Raw genomic sequence first — 19,475 nt, 5'->3', positions numbered from 1 at the left:
GAAAGGAGGAAATGATTGACTGGCTTCAGTATCATAATGTCGATGTAAGTGGTGACCTGAAAAAGGTGGAGCTTATGGAAAAAAATCTCCCTCTATAGACAACAGTTCCCCCAATAACAAATTGAAGAATTGGCAAGAAACATGAGCACACAGTCGTTACGCTACCACCTTACCACTGCCATTTCAACCCAGTAGAAATAATATTGACCCAAATTAAAGGTTACACTGCCAGGAATAATTTTTAATTTAGTCTCTCTACAGTTAACACACTCACAAGAGAAGCTGTCAGGAAAGTCACCAGTGAAGATTGGAAGAAAGCCATCAAACACACGCAGAGCACTGTGGAAAGGGCGTGGCAGAATGAAGCTCTGGAAAATTCAGTAGAGGATATAATTTCAATAAAAGATAAGTGGCAGTGACACTGACACTTCAAGAACATAGCAACATCAACACACTTTTTCCATTGTCGTTATAGAAATGGATCACAGGTGGATCCAGCTACACGCTGAGCATGCGCAATTCACATCTTTAAGTGCCTACATAACATAATTACATTGTCATAAGTTCTGAAATTTCAATAAGATCTTAATAGCAACTAATTTCAAAGAAAGTTTTTCTCAGAAATTCATCACACAAAATAAATATTACTGATAACAACATAACTGCTGTAATACAGAGGTCCTCTAATTTGTATTACTTTTATTCTTTCTAAACGATAGAGGTTGGCATATTTAAGATACATTTTCCGATCTGTCTCTCGTTCTGAAACTGTATGGGCGCCCAATTAGTAGTTGATGCACGAGCAGACCACTATGCTTCATGATTAACTCAAATTATCTTGCATTAGAGATCTCCAACAGAGTTCTGGTTTCGAAAATAATATGCATTCTTCAGATTTCATTCCCATAAGGTATTCACTTAACTTCAATAACAAAAACGTTTCCAATATGTCGAAAATTTGGTTATGTCATGTGAAAATGCACTTTCGTAAACTGCCCTAATATCGTCTTAATAATTTGTTGCCGCAGATAAAACTAAAATGATAAAGGAATGTAGCTCTTTAAGAACAATGCAATTTCCATATTTATTAAGTGAATAGTTTGCCTGTTTGAGCGAGCTGAATGAAATGTATGAATACGCCTGTGTTCTGTGTGGACATGGCAACTCTGTTCTGAGATTTGCTATGCTCCTGTCGAAGTGTCAATCCCTAAGTAATTTTGTATAGACTATAGGAAACTGACCATTTATGCCATTATTTAAAGCAGTATTGGAACATATGTAATTGACGTACTTTCTAGGGTAATACATATGAAAAAAAGGACCAAGCTCCAAGATTTATTTTAGTTCTTTAACAGATTACAAATTTTAGAATGATGATGACAGAAAGTACAACTAATGTCCAAAAAATGTGCAAGATGAGTAGCTGAGCAGTCTGTTCCTCTTGAGCTTCCAAAATTTCTTGCTCACTCAACAAATATGACTTATTTATAACAGAATTGCAGCACACTGTTAAACCTTATGCGTATACACCCAAAATTACATCAATATGATCATATTGGTTCAGCCATTCATGACAGCACAGCAGCTAATGTTTCTTTTGAAATAAACCTAGAAATTGAGAACAGAAGGCAGCACCAGTCAAGTGCTGCCTCACAAGACATTCATACATTATTCGCATATGTAATGAGTCCAGTTTTCAAGCAATAGGTGGCTTGGGCATTGAGAAAATCACAGCCGAGCCTATACTATAGCTTTGTCTTTTAAACTCAAAGTCTTGGCCTAAGCTATGTGTGGACTTGGTCTCTAACTGTTAAATGATGACGCCAAAAGTGATTACATTACTTTATAAAAGAATTTGAATTACATGTCTTCATCAATGTAATTTTTTCATGTATTTTACCCACAATAATACACACATATTAAAATGTTTTATAGCAACAATAATGGAACTTTCTGGTTGGAACAGCACAAAAAATAAGGGGAAGGCAACCATTCAAATATAGGGGCCTAATATGGGGACAGAACAGAAACATCTAACAGGCAATAGTACTCTCACTAGCTTTCAACCTCTTGTTCCTTTTCTAGTAAAAGCTACACACCCAAGTTCACATACACAACAACACAGACATTATTGAGCATCAATTATTGAAAGCAGTTGCCTGGGCTGATGTAGGAAAGGAGTGATATGGATGGAAGAGAGATGGGAAATGGTAAAGTGAGTCAGTGGGAAACTGGTTAGCAGAGGTTTAAGCTGGATGATGGCCAGAGTGAAAGATATGTTGGAGAGAGAATTCCGACCCATGAAGTTCAGAGAAAGTAGTGCTGGAAGGAAGTATCCAAATGGCCTACAAAGTGAGGCAACTGTTGAAGTTTTTCCTGTTGTGGTGTGCAGCATTTTTGGCAACTGGATGGTTATGTTTGCAGTTTGCCACAGTTTCGCAGAGGCCATTCTTGCGATTAAACATTTGGTTTCTTGTCAAGCCCACAAAGAATTTTGTTAAGTAATTACAGCTTAGCTGATATCTATGATGGCTGCTTTCACATGTGGCCCAACCTTTTACCGGGTAGGAAATGCCTATGGCTGGACTGTGGTAGGAGGTGGTGGGTGAATGTATGGGACAGGTCTTGCACCTGGGCTGCCCACGTGGCACAGTTGCAGGATTAGAATAGAGATGATCAAGGATATATATTTTTGCTCTATCCTTTGTACTCCAGTCATGTCATTGTGCAGCCACTGAGTCATCTGTCAAAAGACTTATCTCTTTATCATTACCCCCTCTTGCCCCCTACCCCAGGCTGTGCATGTGAAGGCATGTACTTTTACTCGAAAACTAGAGTGAATACTGTTTCCTGTTACATGCCTCTATGCTCCACAGATCAGTCCACTACAGGTGAGTCATTGCCGTTCCCTTATTTTCATATTGTTCCATCCAGAAGTTTCCATTATTGTTGTACACTGCTGATTCAGCTCTCCTCCTTCCCATATGTCTTTATCTCCATTACTGTCTGGCTTTATTTATCTACAACTCATTGCCCACTCCTTAAGACGTCTATACTTTCCTCTCCTCTGCAGTACCTGCCTTCAAAATACACACCAACCTGCCCCTGTTGCGCTATTCACAGGTCTGCTTTTGTAATAGCCCACAAGTAGCACAATACTATAACTGCCTGCTCTTGAACTTTTAATTTCAGTGCTGTTTCTAACATATTCTCCACTATCGTCCTGTGCCGCCCAAGTTGATTGTTAGCCGATAATGCATGTTTATTTACATCCTCAAGATATGATTGCATGTGTGTTCCTTCCTGTCACTGCAATGGAACACATCTATTTACAAGTGCAACTGCTGCTTCCTGTTTGTTTCAATCATTTTCCGTCCTTCCTTCTAATTTCCAACATAGCTCTTTCTCTAGTACCTACCATTTATTTCCATTATAACAGTCTAATCAACGTTTTCACCCTCCTATTTTTCAACCTTTTTTAACTATTTTTTCAATCACTCATTTTGTCTCCCAAGCATCACAAATCCTTGCTCAATCTATCTTTGACAGTTTCAGAAACTCTCCATTACCCTTGCAAAACTCCAACCACACATCCTTTTTCTGAAATCTTGTCTGAGCCATAGTATCTCAACTAACAGGCTTACTATTAAAATTAGCATCTCAGGCAGTCACCCAAGCTACTGCAAAACACTCATCTTTTCCAATTCCATCAGTCCTTCACCCTCACCAAACTGGTCTTTATAATCATACAATTCAAGCTCAGACCATACTTGACTGCCTCCACTCCTTTCATAAAAACCTTTTATTCTGTAACTGCAACCTCCTGAATACCATCATTGCAATAGAAACTTTTGCCCATCAATAGTTGGAACAGCACTCCCAGAGCCATCTGGGGAAGCTGTCCCAGCTATTATTGTCTTACAGGAACCATGGACCTTGCCGTTGGTGGGGAGGCTTGCGTGCCTCAGCGATACAGATAGCCGTACCGTAGGTGCAACCACAACGGAGGGGTATCTGTTGAGAGGCCAGACAAACGTGTGGTTCCTGAAGAGGGGCAGCAGCCTTTTCAGTAGTTGCAAGGGCAACAGTCTGGATGATTGACTGATCTGGTCTTGTAACAATAACCAAAACGGCCTTGCTGTGCTGGTACTGCGAACGGCTGAAAGCAAGGGGAAACTACAGCCGTAATTTTTCCCGAGGGCATGCAGCTTTACTGTATGATTACATGATGATGGCGTCCTCTTGGGTAAAATATTCCGGAGGTAAAATAGTCCCCCATTCGGATCTCTGGGCGGGGACTACTCAAGAGGATGTCGTTATCAGGAGAAAGAAAACTGGCGTTCTACGGATCGGAGCGTGGAATGTCAGATCCCTTAATCGGGCAGGTAGGTTAGAAAATTTAAAAAGGGAAATGGATAGGTTGAAGTTAGATATAGTGGGAATTAGTGAAGTTCGGTGGCAGGAGGAACAAGACTTCTGGTCAGGTGACTACAGGGTTATAAACACAAAATCAAATAGGGGTAATGCAGGAGTAGGTTTAATAATGAATAGGAAAATAGGAATGCGGGTAAGCTACTACAAACAGCATAGTGAACGCATTATTGTGGCCAAGATGGATACGAAGCCCACACCTACTACAGTAGTTCAAGTTTATATGCCAACTAGTTCTGCAGATGATGAAGAAATTGATGAAATATATGACGAGATAAAAGAAATTATTCAGGTAGTGAAGGGAGACGAAAATTTAATAGTCATGGGTGACTGGAATTCGTCAGTAGGAGAAGGGAGAGAAGGAAACATAGTAGGTGAATGTGGATTGGGGGGAAGAAATGAAAGAGGAAGCCGCCTTGTAGAATTTTGCACAGAGCATAACTTAATCATAGCTAACACTTGGTTCAAGAATCATAAAAGAAGGTTGTATACCTGGAAGAATCCTGGAGATACTAATAGGTATCAGATAGATTATATAATGGTAAGACAGAGATTTAGGAACCAGGTTTTAAATTGTAAGACATTTCCAGGGGCAGATGTGGACTCTGACCACAATCTATTGGTTATGACCTGTAGATTAAAACTGAAGAAACTGCAAAAAGGTGGAAATTTAAGGAGATGGGACCCGGATAAACTAAAAGAACCAGAGGTTGTACAGAGATTCAGGGAGAGCATAAGGGAGCAATTGACAGGAATGGGGGAAATAAATACAGTAGAAGAAGAATGGGTAGCTTTGAGGGATGAAGTAGTGAAGGCAGGAGAGGATCAAGTAGGTAAAAAGACGAGGGCTAGTAGAAATCCTTGGGTAACAGAATAAATATTGAATTTAATTGATGAAAGGAGAAAATATAAAAATGCAGTAAGTGAAACAGGCAAAAAGGAATACAAACGTCTCAAAAATGAGATCGACAGGAAGTGCAAAATGGCTAAGCAGGGATGGCTAGAGGACAAATGTAAGGATGTAGAGGCCTATCTCACTAGGGGTAAGATAGATACCGCCTACAGGAAAATTAAAGAGACTTTTGGAGATAAGAGAACGACTTGTATGAATATCAAGAGCTCAGATGGAAACCCAGTTCTAAGCAAAGAAGGGAAAGCAGAAAGGTGGAAGGAGTATATAGAGGGTCTATACAAGGGCAATGTACTTGAGGACAATATTATGGAAATGGAAGAGGATGTAGATGAAGATGAAATGGGAGATACGATACTGTGTGAAGAGTTTGACAGAGCACTGAAAGACCTGAGTCGAAACAAGGCCCCCGGAGTAGACAATATTCCATTGGAACTACTGACGGCCGTGGGAGAGCCAGTCCTGACAAAACTCTACCATCTGGTGAGCAAGATGTATGAAACAGGCGAAATACCCTCAGACTTCAAGAAGAATATAATAATTCCAGTCCCAAAGAAAGCAGGTGTTGACAGATGTGAAAATTACCGAACTATCAGCTTAATAAGTCACAGCTGCAAAATACTAACACGAATTCTTTACAGACGAATGGAAAAACTAGTAGAAGCCAACCTCGGGGAAGATCAGTTTGGATTCCGTAGAAACACTGGAACACGTGAGGCAATACTGACCTTACGACTTATCTTAGAAGAAAGATTAAGGAAAGGCAAACCTACGTTTCTAGCATTTGTAGACTTAGAGAAAGCTTTTGACAATGTTGACTGGAATACTCTCTCTCAAATTCTAAAGGTGGCAGGGGTAAAATACAGGGAGCGAAAGGCTATTTACAATTTGTACAGAAACCAGATGGCAGTTATAAGAGTCGAGGGGCATGAAAGGGAAGCAGTGGTTGGGAAGGGAGTAAGACAGGGTTGTAGCCTGTCCCCGATGTTGTTCAATCTGTATATTGAGCACGCAGTAAAGGAAACAAAAGAAAAATTCGGAGTAGGTATTAAAATTCATGGAGAAGAAGTAAAAACTTTGAGGTTCGCCGATGACATTGTGATTCTGTCAGAGACAGCAAAGGACTTGGAAGAGCAGTTGAATGGAATGGACAGTGTCTTGAAAGGAGGATATAAGATGAACATCAACAAAAGCAAAACAAGGATAATGGAATGTAGTCTAATTAAGTCGGGTGATGCTGAGGGAATTAGATTAGGAAATGAGGCACTTAAAGTAGTAAAGGAGTTTTGCTATTTGGGGAGCAAAATAACTGATGATGGTAGAAGTAGAGAGGATATAAAATGTAGGCTGGCAATGGCAAGGAAAGCGTTTCTGAAGAAGAGAAATTTGTTAACATCCAGAATTGATTTAAGTGTCAGGAAGTCATTTCTGAAAGTATTCGTATGGAGTGTAGCCATGTATGGAAGTGAAACATGGACGATAAATAGTTTGGACAAGAAGAGAATAGAAGCTTTCGAAATGTGGTGCTACAGAAGAATGCTGAAGATTAGATGGGTAGATCACATAACTAATGAGGAAGTATTGAATAGGATTGGGGAGAAGAGAAGTTTGTGGCACAACTTGACCAGAAGAAGGGATCGGTTGGTAGGACATGTTCTGAGGCATCAAGGGATCACCAATTTAGTATTGGAGGGCAGCGTGGAGGGTAAAAATCGTAGGGGGAGACCAAGAGATGAATACACTAAGCAGATTCAGAAGGATGTAGGTTGCAGTAGGTACTGGGAGATGAAAAAGCTTGCACAGGATAGAGTAGCATGGAGAGCTGCATCAAACCAGTCTCAGGACTGAAGACCACAACAACAACAACAGGATAACTTACAGCCAACAAAGAGCCTACTTCTCTGGCCTTGCTGACTTACTCTGACTGCCATATCCCCAAAGACTTCCTCCACCCTCCATGAAACATCCACCCCAAAACACTGTTGCCAACCTTTCTGCCCAACATTCTGACCCCTGCAGAAGTCTCATTACTTTCTAAATGCATCATCTTTACCCTAAAACCTAAGTTCAACCATGACGGACTTATAAAGGACGTTGTTTCCTTTACTTATTCTCTGCAGTGGAAATGTTTCATGACCACTTCCCCTACTGTTTACAGCCAATCAAAACCCCACACAGAACATTCTTTGGAACAGTTCTAACCTTTATCCAAGTGTGAATCTCCTTCCCTTACACCCACTCATCACCTGTTCCTTTCCTAAATCCCTCCCAAGTGAGTTCAGCATCACTCCTAAAAAACACACAATTGTCCCTAATCTGAAAACCAATCCAGATATTATCATACTTTCCACAGACAAAGGTTTCACCAAAGCAGTTATGAATCATAGTGACCGTTTGGCTGAGGGTCTCCATCTATATTTGCATACCACCTTACAACCATGATCCCATCCCAGAAGTACAACATGACCTCTGGCAGCTCCTCAAGGCCTTAGGTCAATCCTAAAACGTGACACCTGAATCCATCTCCCTCCTCACACCTGTAATCTCACACACTCCTACTCTTTACCTATGTCCCAAACCCCACAAACACTACCCCACAGGCCTCCATACAGGTCACCCCATTGTGGCTGGGTACAACACTCTCACAGAACAAACCTCTACCTTTGTTGACTAACACCTCCAAACTATGGTCCGTAACTTCCCATACTACATTCAAGACACTACTCACTTCCTCCACTGCCTTTCCATAGTTCCTATCCTATTACCACCACACTGCTTCGTGGTCATTGTAGACGCATAGAGCACTTGTACACCAGCACCCCCATGCCCATCGTGTTATTACTATAGAATACTACCTTTCCCAAAGTCATCCTAACACAAAACCTACTACCTCATTTCTAACCCTCCTAGCTATCCATATCCTGACCCACAATTATTTCACTTTAAAAGGCAAAAATCTACAAACAAATCTGTGGTACTGCTATGGGTACATGCAAGGCACCATCCTACGCCAGCTTTTTTATGGGCCATTTGGAGGAATCCTTCCTATCCAATCAACATTTAAAACCCCTTGTCTGGTTCAGATTCATTAATGACATTTTCAGGATCTGGAGTCACAGCAGTGACAATCTTTGCCTTTTCCTCCATAACCTCAGAATCTAATCCCAAATCCACTTCACCCAGTCCTTCTCAACTCAATGAGTGACCTTCCTGGATGATGATCTCTGCCTCTTAGATGGCTCCACAAATACATCTGTTCATATCAAGTGCACCAACAGTACCTCCACTTTGATAGCTGTCACTCATTCCACGTTAAAAGACCTCTTCCTTACAGCCTCACCACCCATGGGTATAAAATCTGCAGTGGATAGGCATTGTCTAAATATACAGATAACCTTTCCAGAGCCTTTACAGACAGACAATATCCAATCAAGTTCATCCATATCAGATCTGCCATGCTATCTTCTCCTCTACATCTACATCTACATCCATACTCCACCTGACAGTGTGTGGCGGAGGGTACCCTGAGTACCTCTATCGGTTCTCCCTTCTATTCCAGTCTCGTATTGTTCGTGGAAAGAAGGATTGTCAGTATGCCTCTGTGTGGGCTCTAATCTCTCTGATTTTATCCTCATGGTCTCTTCGTGAGATATACGTGGGAGGGAGCAATATACTGCTTGACTCTTCGGTGAAGGTATGTTCTCGAAACTTTAACAAAAGCCCGTACCGAGCTACTGAGCGTCTCTCCTGCAGAGTCTTCCACTGGAGTTTATCTATTATCTCCGTAATGCTTTCGCGATTACTAAATGATCCTGTAACGAAGTGCCCTGTCTCCGTTGGATCTTCTCTATCTCTTTTATCAACCCTATCTGGTACGGGTCCCACACTGCTGAGCGGTATTCAAGCAGTGGGCGAACAAGCGTACTGTAACCTACTTCCTTTGTTTTCGGACTGCATTTCCTTAGGATTCTTCCCATGAATCTCAGTCTGGCATCTGCTTTACCGGCGATCAACTCTATATGATCATTCCATTTTAAATCATCCCTAATGTGTATCACCACATAATTTATGGAATTAACTGCTTCCAGTTGCTGACCTGCTATACTGTAGCTAAATGATAAGGGATCTTTCGTTCTGTGTATTCGCAGCACATTACGCTTGTCTACATTGAGATTCAATTGCCATTCCCTGCACCATGCGTCAATTCGCTGCAGATCCTCCTGCATTTCAGTACAATTTTCCATTGTTACAACCTCTCGATATATTACAGCATCATCCGCAAAAAGCCTCAGTGAACTTCCGATGTCATCTACAAGGTCATTTATGTATAGTGTGAATCGCAATGGTCCTATGACACTCCCCTGCGGCACACCTGAAATCACTCTTACTTCGGAAGATTTCTCTCCACTGAGAATGACATGCTGCGTTCTGTTATCTAGGAACTCTTCAATCCAATCACACAATTGGTCTGATAGTCCATATGCTCTTACTTTGTTCATTAAACAACTGTGGGGAACTGTATCGAACGCCTTGCGGAAGTCAAGAAGCACGGCATCTACCTGGGAACTGGTGTCTATGGCCCTCTGAGTCTCGTGGACGAACAGCGCGAGCTGGGTTTCACACGATCGTCTTTTTCGAAACTCATGCTGATTCCTACAGAGTAGATTTCTGACACCAATAAATCTGTTAACCAACCTTCTTCTGATGCCCGAGTATTACCCTGGCCTCGAAAAGCTAAGCCATATTGTAAGATATCATGGAGGAGTCTTGCTATCCATTACATTTTTTCTATTCCCAAAGATAAGCAAAGTGCTTTTGCTAATTTTTACCTCGTTTTCAACACATGTATCATTTGGCATGTGACACATGGCCATATTACGAAAAGGAAGGATTGATACTCATCAAATAGCGTAGATGTTGAGCTGCAGATAGGCACAACAAAAGGAGTCAAACAAGTGTGCTTTCAGTCAAAAAGACCTTCATCAGAATTAGACAAAAAACACACACACACACACACATATACACACACAACCATAGTCTCTGTGGTTTGTGTGTGTGAGTTGTGTTTGTGGTCTAATTCTGGTGAAGGCATTTCTGGCCAAAAGCCCTCTTGTTTGACAGTCTTTTTGTTGTGCCTATCTGCAAATCAACACCTCTGCTATATGGTGAGTTGCAATCTATCATTTTCATAATATTACCACTATTCTATCCCAGATTTTTCACTGTTCGATTTTACACCTACATGACAGATTTAGATGGACTCATATGCACAGAATTGATTGATGTATGCTGTTGAAGATTCTGAAAGATACTGGTATAGACTGGAGGGACAGGAGGTTTATAAAGCAACTCTATATGAAACAGAAAGCGGTAGTTTGAATAGAGAAATATGAAACTGAAGTGGTGTCTGACTATGTTGCTGTATGTCACCAACACTTTCCAATAAATATACTGAAAAGATGACCAATAAGACACAGGAAAAACGAAAAGGACTTGTAGCGGGAGGAGAAAGAAATAAAAACCATCAAAGTACACTGATGATATGACTGTGCTAGCAGAAATGACAGAAGAGCTTCAGGTAATCATGAAAAATATTCTAAATATGTGTAATGTGCTTGAAATGAAAGTGAACATTCGCAAGACACAGTTATGAGAATCAGAAAAGAAGATGAATGATTAATATATCACTAGATGGAATGGTATTAGAACAAGTTCAGTCATTCCAGTATTTGACAAGCGTGAGAATGCCTACTGGGAGTTGTACAGAGGAAATGAGAAACACAACCTCCATAGGGAAGAGAACTTTCGGAAGACTGAAAGGTTTGCCGACAGCTAGAAGCATCCTCATCACACTCAGAAAGACATTCGTCAAATTCTTTGAGTGGAGTGTGATGTCTTATGGTTATCAAATTGTGAACACACAGACACAAACAATAAAGTTTTGAGTTATGGTCATGGAGAGGAATGGAGAAAGTGAATGAATCAACAGAATGAGAAATAAGGAGCTGCTGAGCAGGGTCTCCTATCATAGAATCATGGAGAGAAATGTACAAGGAAAAAAGGAGAGAGGAAGAAGGAAGTTTGGAATGCTAGTTGACGTGAAGAGAGGAAGAAGTTACAAATAAATGAAGGAGAATGCTTATGACAGAGAGATATGGAGGACATCCAGTTGATACCCATCCAAGGACTGATTTACTGAATGAAGAAGCCTTAAACAAAAATCTCAAGATCTTATTTAGACTTATCACTCAAGTTTTTATTTTGGTTGTTCTGTTTACAGTGATGTAATTAGTTTTCATTAGAGCATTAATAATTAGTAATTACAATTAATGTGTTGGTAATACAGTTCAGAAAATGCAAAACCCTACGAGTTCATCAATATATTTAGGAAAGCTAGCCTACAGATTCGAAGCTTAACATTCAGACTTTCCAGTACCACATTTTAAATTACCTAAAACTAATTATGTTCCAAAAGAATTAAACTTAAAAGTTCCAAGTCACTACCAATTGTAGATTTTGCCCTAGCTATTGTTAGATTCTGACTTTCCACTATCATCTTTTGGTAACTTAATTTTTCTGTACAATATGATGTACAGTACTAATTAATAACCTCAGGAATTAATAATTTCACATAATTTACTCCAGTATGTAATATGATGCTCAAACAGGTAAACAAGGGGATCCACATTGTGTAACAATAATAACGTCTATGTATATTTTCTGAATTTCTTACCAGCAACATAATCTATAATCCAAAATTCTACTGGTTCTTGTAGTACATTAGTACATCAAAAACAGTACATTCCAGCCTAGGCCATCTGTAAAGCATTATTTAGTATTCAATTTATTCTTACAGCTGACTATAAGTAGTCAGACATCACACAAACTGGGCATTTCAGTTAGACAGCCTATGAATAAAATCTTCAACAGGTGCAATCTTGGTGTTGGTTCAGGCTACAATCACTTGGTTTAATATGCAAAAAATACGCGTACTGACAACAGTGAGACTCACTAATATTAATGTTTAAAGATTTAGATTACCTCAAATTAAGAGACTTATTAACTAAACTGTATTGTGATTAGTAACCATGTGGAATGTTTTTGTCATTGGAACAAGTGATTGTTGGGACATGTTGATTCTCATTATGGACTGACGTAATTGACCTATCGTAGTGTAGCCTTATCAAGTCAATTATTACGGAACAGTGTCAATTGCAAAATGTGACTTTTTATGTAACTGTGAACTATGTTTTGTGTCACAATAAAATAATTAACTACAACTGTAAGTGCTGATCTCGTTCTGTGCACTAACAAGTTTTTATAATTAATAAACTGATCATCGTTCTGAAAAGCTAATGTGCGTGTGTGACTGTAGTGTAAATGGTACTGTTGTGTACATTTTTGAGCAAACACCATAACACACTCATCTAGACCTTCAGCTTAATGGTTAATGGTAATCAAGAGTGATGTTACAGAGGAAGAGACTATGAAAACCCAGTCAGAATCACTATAACATCCTTCGCCAATGCTTCAACTACCTCTTTTTATGCCCTGAAACGAGGGCTATCTTAACCACAATCCCATCCACATCACCCAAAATATTGTTCCGCCACCCACCCAACCTTCAAAATATACTTGTCCATCAATATTTAAATCCTCGCCCAATCTTGCAGCTCATGGGTTGTTTCCTTGTGTCAACCCACTGCAAGATCCCCCCCCCCCCCCCCCCCCCGCATTCAAATGACAGGCATTACCTACCTAACAAATGGTAGGACCTCTTGTGAATGCAGCACTGTTGTATATCAGATAAACAGCAATTACTGTAAAGCAGTCTATATGGGCATGACTAGTAACCAGCTGTCTACTGACATGAATGGCCATCACCCAACTGTGGCAAACTGCAAACTTGATCATCTGGTTGCTGAACAAGCTGCACACCACAACACAAATGACTTCCAACAGCAGCTTCATTATGTAGGCCATTTGAAAACTACCTTACAGCACAAGTTTCTCTGAAATATCCAGATAGGAACTGTGCTTCCAGCATGACATGCACTCTCGCAATTCCCTGGCCTAAACCTCCATTAAACAGTTTTTCACTGCCTCATCTTACCTTTTCCCTTCTCTATCCTGTCCGCACCTCTCCTTTCCCATCCATATTATGTACTGCCTTCTCTCATCACCCTTCTTCCCACCCATGCACATATTCTCTCTCTCTCTCTCTCTCTCTCTCTCTCTCTCTCTCTCTCTCTCTCCCCCCCCCCCCCTCTCCTTCCCCCCCCCCCCCACCTTAACATCCCCCTTCTCTCTACCTCTTTGTCTTTACTTTACTCTCCTCATCCCTGTCTCCCCCTCTACCTCTATATATCTCTTTTTTTATATCCTACCCCCTCTGTACTGCTTTCATATTGTTGTGCAGCCATTGAGTCATCTTTCTGAAGACCTGCCTCTTTCTTGCTATCCGCCTGTCCCCCTTACGCCCTTCTCTAACCCCTCCCCTTTTCCAGCAGCTCAGGCAATTGCTTTCAGTAATCGACAATCAGTCTCACTGTGGCTATGGGAGTGTGCATTTGGATATGAATGCGCACTTTTCTAGACAAAAAGTAGGCACTTGAAAGCTAGTGTGAATATCATTTCCTGTTATGCATTTCAATACTCGGCACATCAGTCTGTTATAGATGAATGGTTGCCATTCCCTTATTTTATGTAAGCTTTATGAAAATTTACCTGCAGCTGCTAATAACGAGTTAGTCCACAGGTGGTGTTCTTGTAAATGTGAATGTCGTGACTGAGGTAATGTTGAGTACAACTGACTCCATTAGTTTTTTTTACTTAAAAAACCACAGTTAGAGCAAAAGTTTCATCACGAAGTTCAGAAGTTTGCTAAGTAAACAACTGCTTGGTAGTTAAGCTCACACAAAATTCTGTCCAGCAAATACAACAGAGCTGAAAGTGGTCATGTCATATACTATCTCTGCTGTAATTTCTGGACAACATTTTGTGTGCGCATAATCACCTACCTGCTGGCCACTCAAAAGAATGACTACCACCATACTGTGGCCCCATAGCTAGAGTTGGTCATCTACAGGCTGAACACACTGCTGAGCACATGTTCAATTTCAGTGGCTGCTCCCCAACTCATGTCATCTGGATCCTTCTCTCCAACAACAGCTTGTCTGAATTACACATATGGTAATTTTATTTCAACATTTCCTTCAGTACCAGAATCTTCTTGGCATCAATCTCCAGTAGCCCCTGTTCCACACCTACCTCCACAACTGCCCAATGATCCTAATTACATTCATTCCACTATCACTGCCTGGTCTCCACATTCACCCTCTTTCTCTATTCTATCTCCCCCTCCTAATCCATTTATCATCATCATCATCATCATCGCTTCCTTTCACCCCTTGTCCACTCAACCCAACACAACTCCTCATCTCAGTTGAGCTACAGTGCTTGCACAATATGGTGAACATTTGGTCAGTTTTTACCTTTCTCCCTACATTATTATGGTTGCAAAAATATGGAAACACCAAAAACACAACACATTACCATATCTAACATAGTGTAGGAAAACCATTGGCATACACAACAGCTTCCAGTCATATCAGAATGGATAAGTACAGGTCCTGTATAGTCTTATACCATTCTGCCTGCAAAATAGTGGCAAGTTCAGTAACAATTACAGAGGTGAATAGTAATCACACACTCTTCTCTCCAAAGTAGACCACAAAGATTCAATACTATTGCGATCTGGTGACTGTAGTAGCAAAGAAAGATGTGAAAATTCATCCTCACAAAATCTGTCCTGGACGAAGCGAACTGTGGGAACAGGAGGTCCTGTCATCTTGGAACACTGTATCACCACTGAGGAATAAATAATGTACCATGGGATGGACCTGATCAGCCAACATGGTCACATAATCTTTGGCAATAATGCGACTCAAGAACTCGTGAACATGTAGCAAGTGTGCCTTTCCCTCTCTCCACCAACCCCATCTCCCACCTCTGCCTCCAAAATTGCCATCTGTAAATTACTAAGTTAGTTTAATATGCTATAAAACTATTTGTCTCTTTGTAAGAAAACAATGTTTTTCTTGTAGAAGTGCAACAACCATGGATACTCTTTGCCTCTAGATTTTCTGAAAATGTAGTGTCAGAATCGCTGGTATTAATATATGTATACCTGTGAGCATATATTAATTAAACAAACCTGTTTGCAAACTTCAACTGCAAGTTGTAAAAATGTATTGCTAATCACCGTCGCTTTCTGTTTTTTAGTGTGTGTGTATGATAACTCCGAATCAACAAGAGCAAACATAGATCTCAAATGTGAGTGCCACAGGTCCCAGTTCGCGGCATATGCAGCACCCAAAACATCACTTCTTGAGGCTCCAGCTGGGTGATGGAGACGAACTTGCAGCAAAAGAAATTCCACAACCAAATTCTGAAAATCAAACACATTAACGGACATATATATAAAAAAATATGAACTGATAACATGAAGGCTAGAGAAAGACATCCCATGGTCAAAATATACTACCTATATTTCCTTTCTTACTCCATAAATCAAGAAATGGGTACAAAATAAAATACACTAAGAGAAAAAAAATCATAATACATAAAATTAATTAATGTAGGGTAATAAAATTTCATGAATAAACTTTTCTAGGCAACATACTTAAGTGATTAACATTGCAAGATCAGAGGTTAATGTACAAGTGAGATACGCCATTGCAAATGTAGAATGCTGGTACATTAATATCCAGCGTAACAGCCAAAATGTTGAATACCAGCATGCAAACGTTCATGCACTGTGTCGAACAGGTGCTGGGTGTCAGTCTGTGGGATGGAGTTCCATGCCTGTTGCATATGGTGGGGTAATTTGGGGATGGTTAATGATGTTTATGGATGATGCTGGAGTTGTCGTCTGATGATGTCCCATATGTACTCAACTGGAGACAGATATGGTGATCAAGCAGACCAAGGCAACATGTTGATATGCTGTAGAGTAAGCTGGATTGTAACAGCTGTATGTGGGTGAGCATTATCCTGTTAGAAAACAACTCCATGATTATAGTTCATGAATGACAGCACAATATATCTAACCACCAGATAGATGTACAAATTTGCAGTCAGGGTGTATGAAATAACAATGAGAGTGCTCCTGCTTACATACGAAATTGCACCCCAGACCATAACTCCAGGAGTAGGTCCAATGTGTGTAGCATCCAAACAAGTTGGCAGAAAGCCCCCAACTGACCATCTCCTGACTAACACATGAGCATCACTGGTACTGAGGCAGAACCAGTGTTCATCAGAAAACACAACAAACCTCCACCCTGCCCTGCAATGAGCTCTCACATGACATCACTGAAGTCACAAATGGTGGTTTGGGTCAGTGGCATACACGCTACAGAGTGTCTAGCTTGGAGCTGTTCTTCAAGTAACTGATTTGTATGTGTTAGTTGTGTCAGTGTGTTGCCAACTTTTGCTCAAATTGCTGCTGCAAGTGCAGTACGAGGTACTAGAGCTATAACTGAAAACAATGGTCTTCAGTCTCAGACATGTCACATGGCCATCCAGAGCACAGTCTTCTTGTGACTGCACATTCTCGTAACCACTGCTGCCACCAATCACATATAGTCTACATTCCTGCCAAATCTTTCCGCAACTATTACACGACCTCGTTCAAAATCAGTGAAGAGTTGATAATGGTGTCTTTGTCACCATAAAGGCATTCTTGACTAACATCAGCTCATGACATCCAGTCTCAAAGGTAACTAATGTTCAAGACTGTTACAGCACTTATTTAAAGCATCACCACTAGTGCAACTCTTACATGACTGGTGTGAAACATGAATAGACACCATCTTTCAGATGTAGAAACGTGGCTACTGACTTGTTTACGTGGCACAATTCCTCTTTGGAGTTGCGATTTTTTTTCTGTCAGTATATATTGTGCAAAGTGTATAAGGTGTTACTTGTTTCATTTTTGTCGGTATACATGATGCCGGTAAATCCTTTTATCAAACTATTTATCTGCGATTGGAACGAAAAATCGATTTACCTATTTACACATATATGAAACAAATTAATTAGACCAGACACTAAGTTACTGATGATCAAGTTTAGCAACATTGTTCCACTATTAGAATTTTTTCATAAATTGTAATGTCAAAAAAATCTGATCATCACTTCTGAAGGAGGTCAACTGAAAGTCTTCAAAGTGACTGGCAGTAGATTTTCATCAACATTGCCCTTTCAAGTAACCTTCACAGACTACAACAGCTACTTTTACGGATTAATTAATTTTTTTATAAATAGTTTAAATAAGAGAAGGGGAGTCTTTATCTTAAGCCCAAAAAATAGCGCTATAAAACAACATTCTTTCTAGTCTACTAGCATTCAAAAGCTTATGCTCATAAAACCATAAAGTTATTCTTCTGAAACCAGAACAGAGATGAATAGGAAATGTTATTAAACCTATGAACCCAAAAAATTATGAAGGGTGCATACACAATTATTCAGAATGAACTTCTACTCTATTTATCTCTCTTTCATCCTTTTATCATTCCAATTATGCTTATTCTATACTTACTGTTGACTTCATTTTCAAGAGACTGACAATGATGGGTTCCTCTCTCAAATTCTTCACTTTTGTATGTCCTTTTCTTACCTACAAATGTCCTCCTTTTACCTACAAACATAGAGTTTTTCATAAGCTATCCATCAGTTTTTGGTCTCTGTGTTTGCTATCACAGAGGAAACCTCTATAGCATTCATTTCTCTTCTTTACTATATTTCACTTCTATTAAATTATCCTCATCACTTTTACACACCCCAATAGTTTTTGGTTACAAGTCATTCCATCACACGTGCTTTCCTTTTAACTTTACTACATGCCACTTCATCATATTCTTCATCATCATCTTTATTCTCTTGAATTTCAACATACCATTCATTACTGTTACACTAGGACGCAAATCCATATTTTCAGCTGGGTATGGTTTACATTCCTTTGTTTGATTTCTACATATTTGTTTGAACATGATTAAATCCAGTTGATAATTTTATATGCCTCGTGTTCTTTTACAAATGTACCTTACTTCACTTAAGTTTCATTTCTTCTTTCAGCCCAATGAAATTGTGCTTTCATTTTTCTTGTGGAATGGAGCATTAAGTGTCCCCCTATGAATTTTCCTACCTTGTTGCTATTTTATTAGTTTCACATCTCCTTTTATATTTCCTCTAATTGATCATAGTTACTTTCTGCCACTGGTTGATAAACTGGCGCAATGACTGATGGTATTTGTTTAATTTTGATCCCAAAAATAATAATTTCATCATTACATTTTCCAGATAACTCATTCTGTAGCCCACCTTTACGTTCATAATGATGCCAAAACTACCATTCACATAACAACACAGACCCAAGAACTGTTTTATTTGCTGTACTTATTAGCAAATTAGTGTTGTCACATGTAAAGGCAGATTTTGATTTTTCATGAAAACTTTTCAAAATTGTCCATTTTGAAACTACCCATAATTTTATGAGATGATAGAACACACACTTATTCCCATAGTTCTGCAGAAGAAACATGTCAATTTCAGTGTGATGACAACACAAATACACAGCTGAAAGCAGTACTTAGAAGAAAAAAAAGTATACTGAAAAATGAAGGTTAGATATATTTCTTGTGACATAAATAGCAATTTCAGAAACAAAATCTGTACTTTTGAATGAAAATCACTAACTGTAATTTTTTTTAGCTTGCGTAGATAATTGCAAAAGTTGTCCTAAGACAAGAAGAAAGTAGCATATATATAACACACATAATATTACCTTCTCTTTTGATAATTTGTCAAACAGATGTAAAACACGAGGAACTATCATTTCACCAAGGTGACAGACTGCCATACGGCACTCTTTTCCAATCTGCAGAAGGAAAACATTCATCAGGACTTTAAGACTGTACAAATAGAACAGCAAAAATACAAAAATTGCACTTTTAAATACCTCCAAACACATAGAAGTAGCTAGGCGAAGAAAGGCTTCTTGCGTTCCAACTGATGATTTCAAAAAATTATCATCCAAAAATGCTTCAGCAAGTACTGAAAACCTGTTTAT

General features: G+C 39.5%; 1 protein-coding gene across 1 annotated transcript in view; it reads right to left on the bottom strand.

Annotated features, from left to right (window-relative positions):
- Positions 1–19,475, bottom strand: part of LOC124777774 (serine-protein kinase ATM-like) — a 470,606-nt gene that overhangs the window by 352,248 nt on the left and 98,883 nt on the right. Inside the window, exons 7-9 of the mRNA XM_047253284.1 lie at positions 19,365–19,467; positions 19,191–19,283; positions 15,558–15,791 (exon numbers count right to left, since the gene is read on the bottom strand). Of these exons, the coding sequence (XP_047109240.1) occupies positions 15,558–15,791; positions 19,191–19,283; positions 19,365–19,467 (430 nt within the window). The remainder of the gene's footprint in view (positions 1–15,557; positions 15,792–19,190; positions 19,284–19,364; positions 19,468–19,475) is intronic.

Source organism: Schistocerca piceifrons, chromosome 2 (genome assembly GCF_021461385.2).
Source record: "Schistocerca piceifrons isolate TAMUIC-IGC-003096 chromosome 2, iqSchPice1.1, whole genome shotgun sequence".
NCBI lineage: Eukaryota > Metazoa > Arthropoda > Insecta > Orthoptera > Acrididae > Schistocerca > Schistocerca piceifrons.
This window is presented reverse-complemented; position numbering and strand designations above follow the sequence as displayed.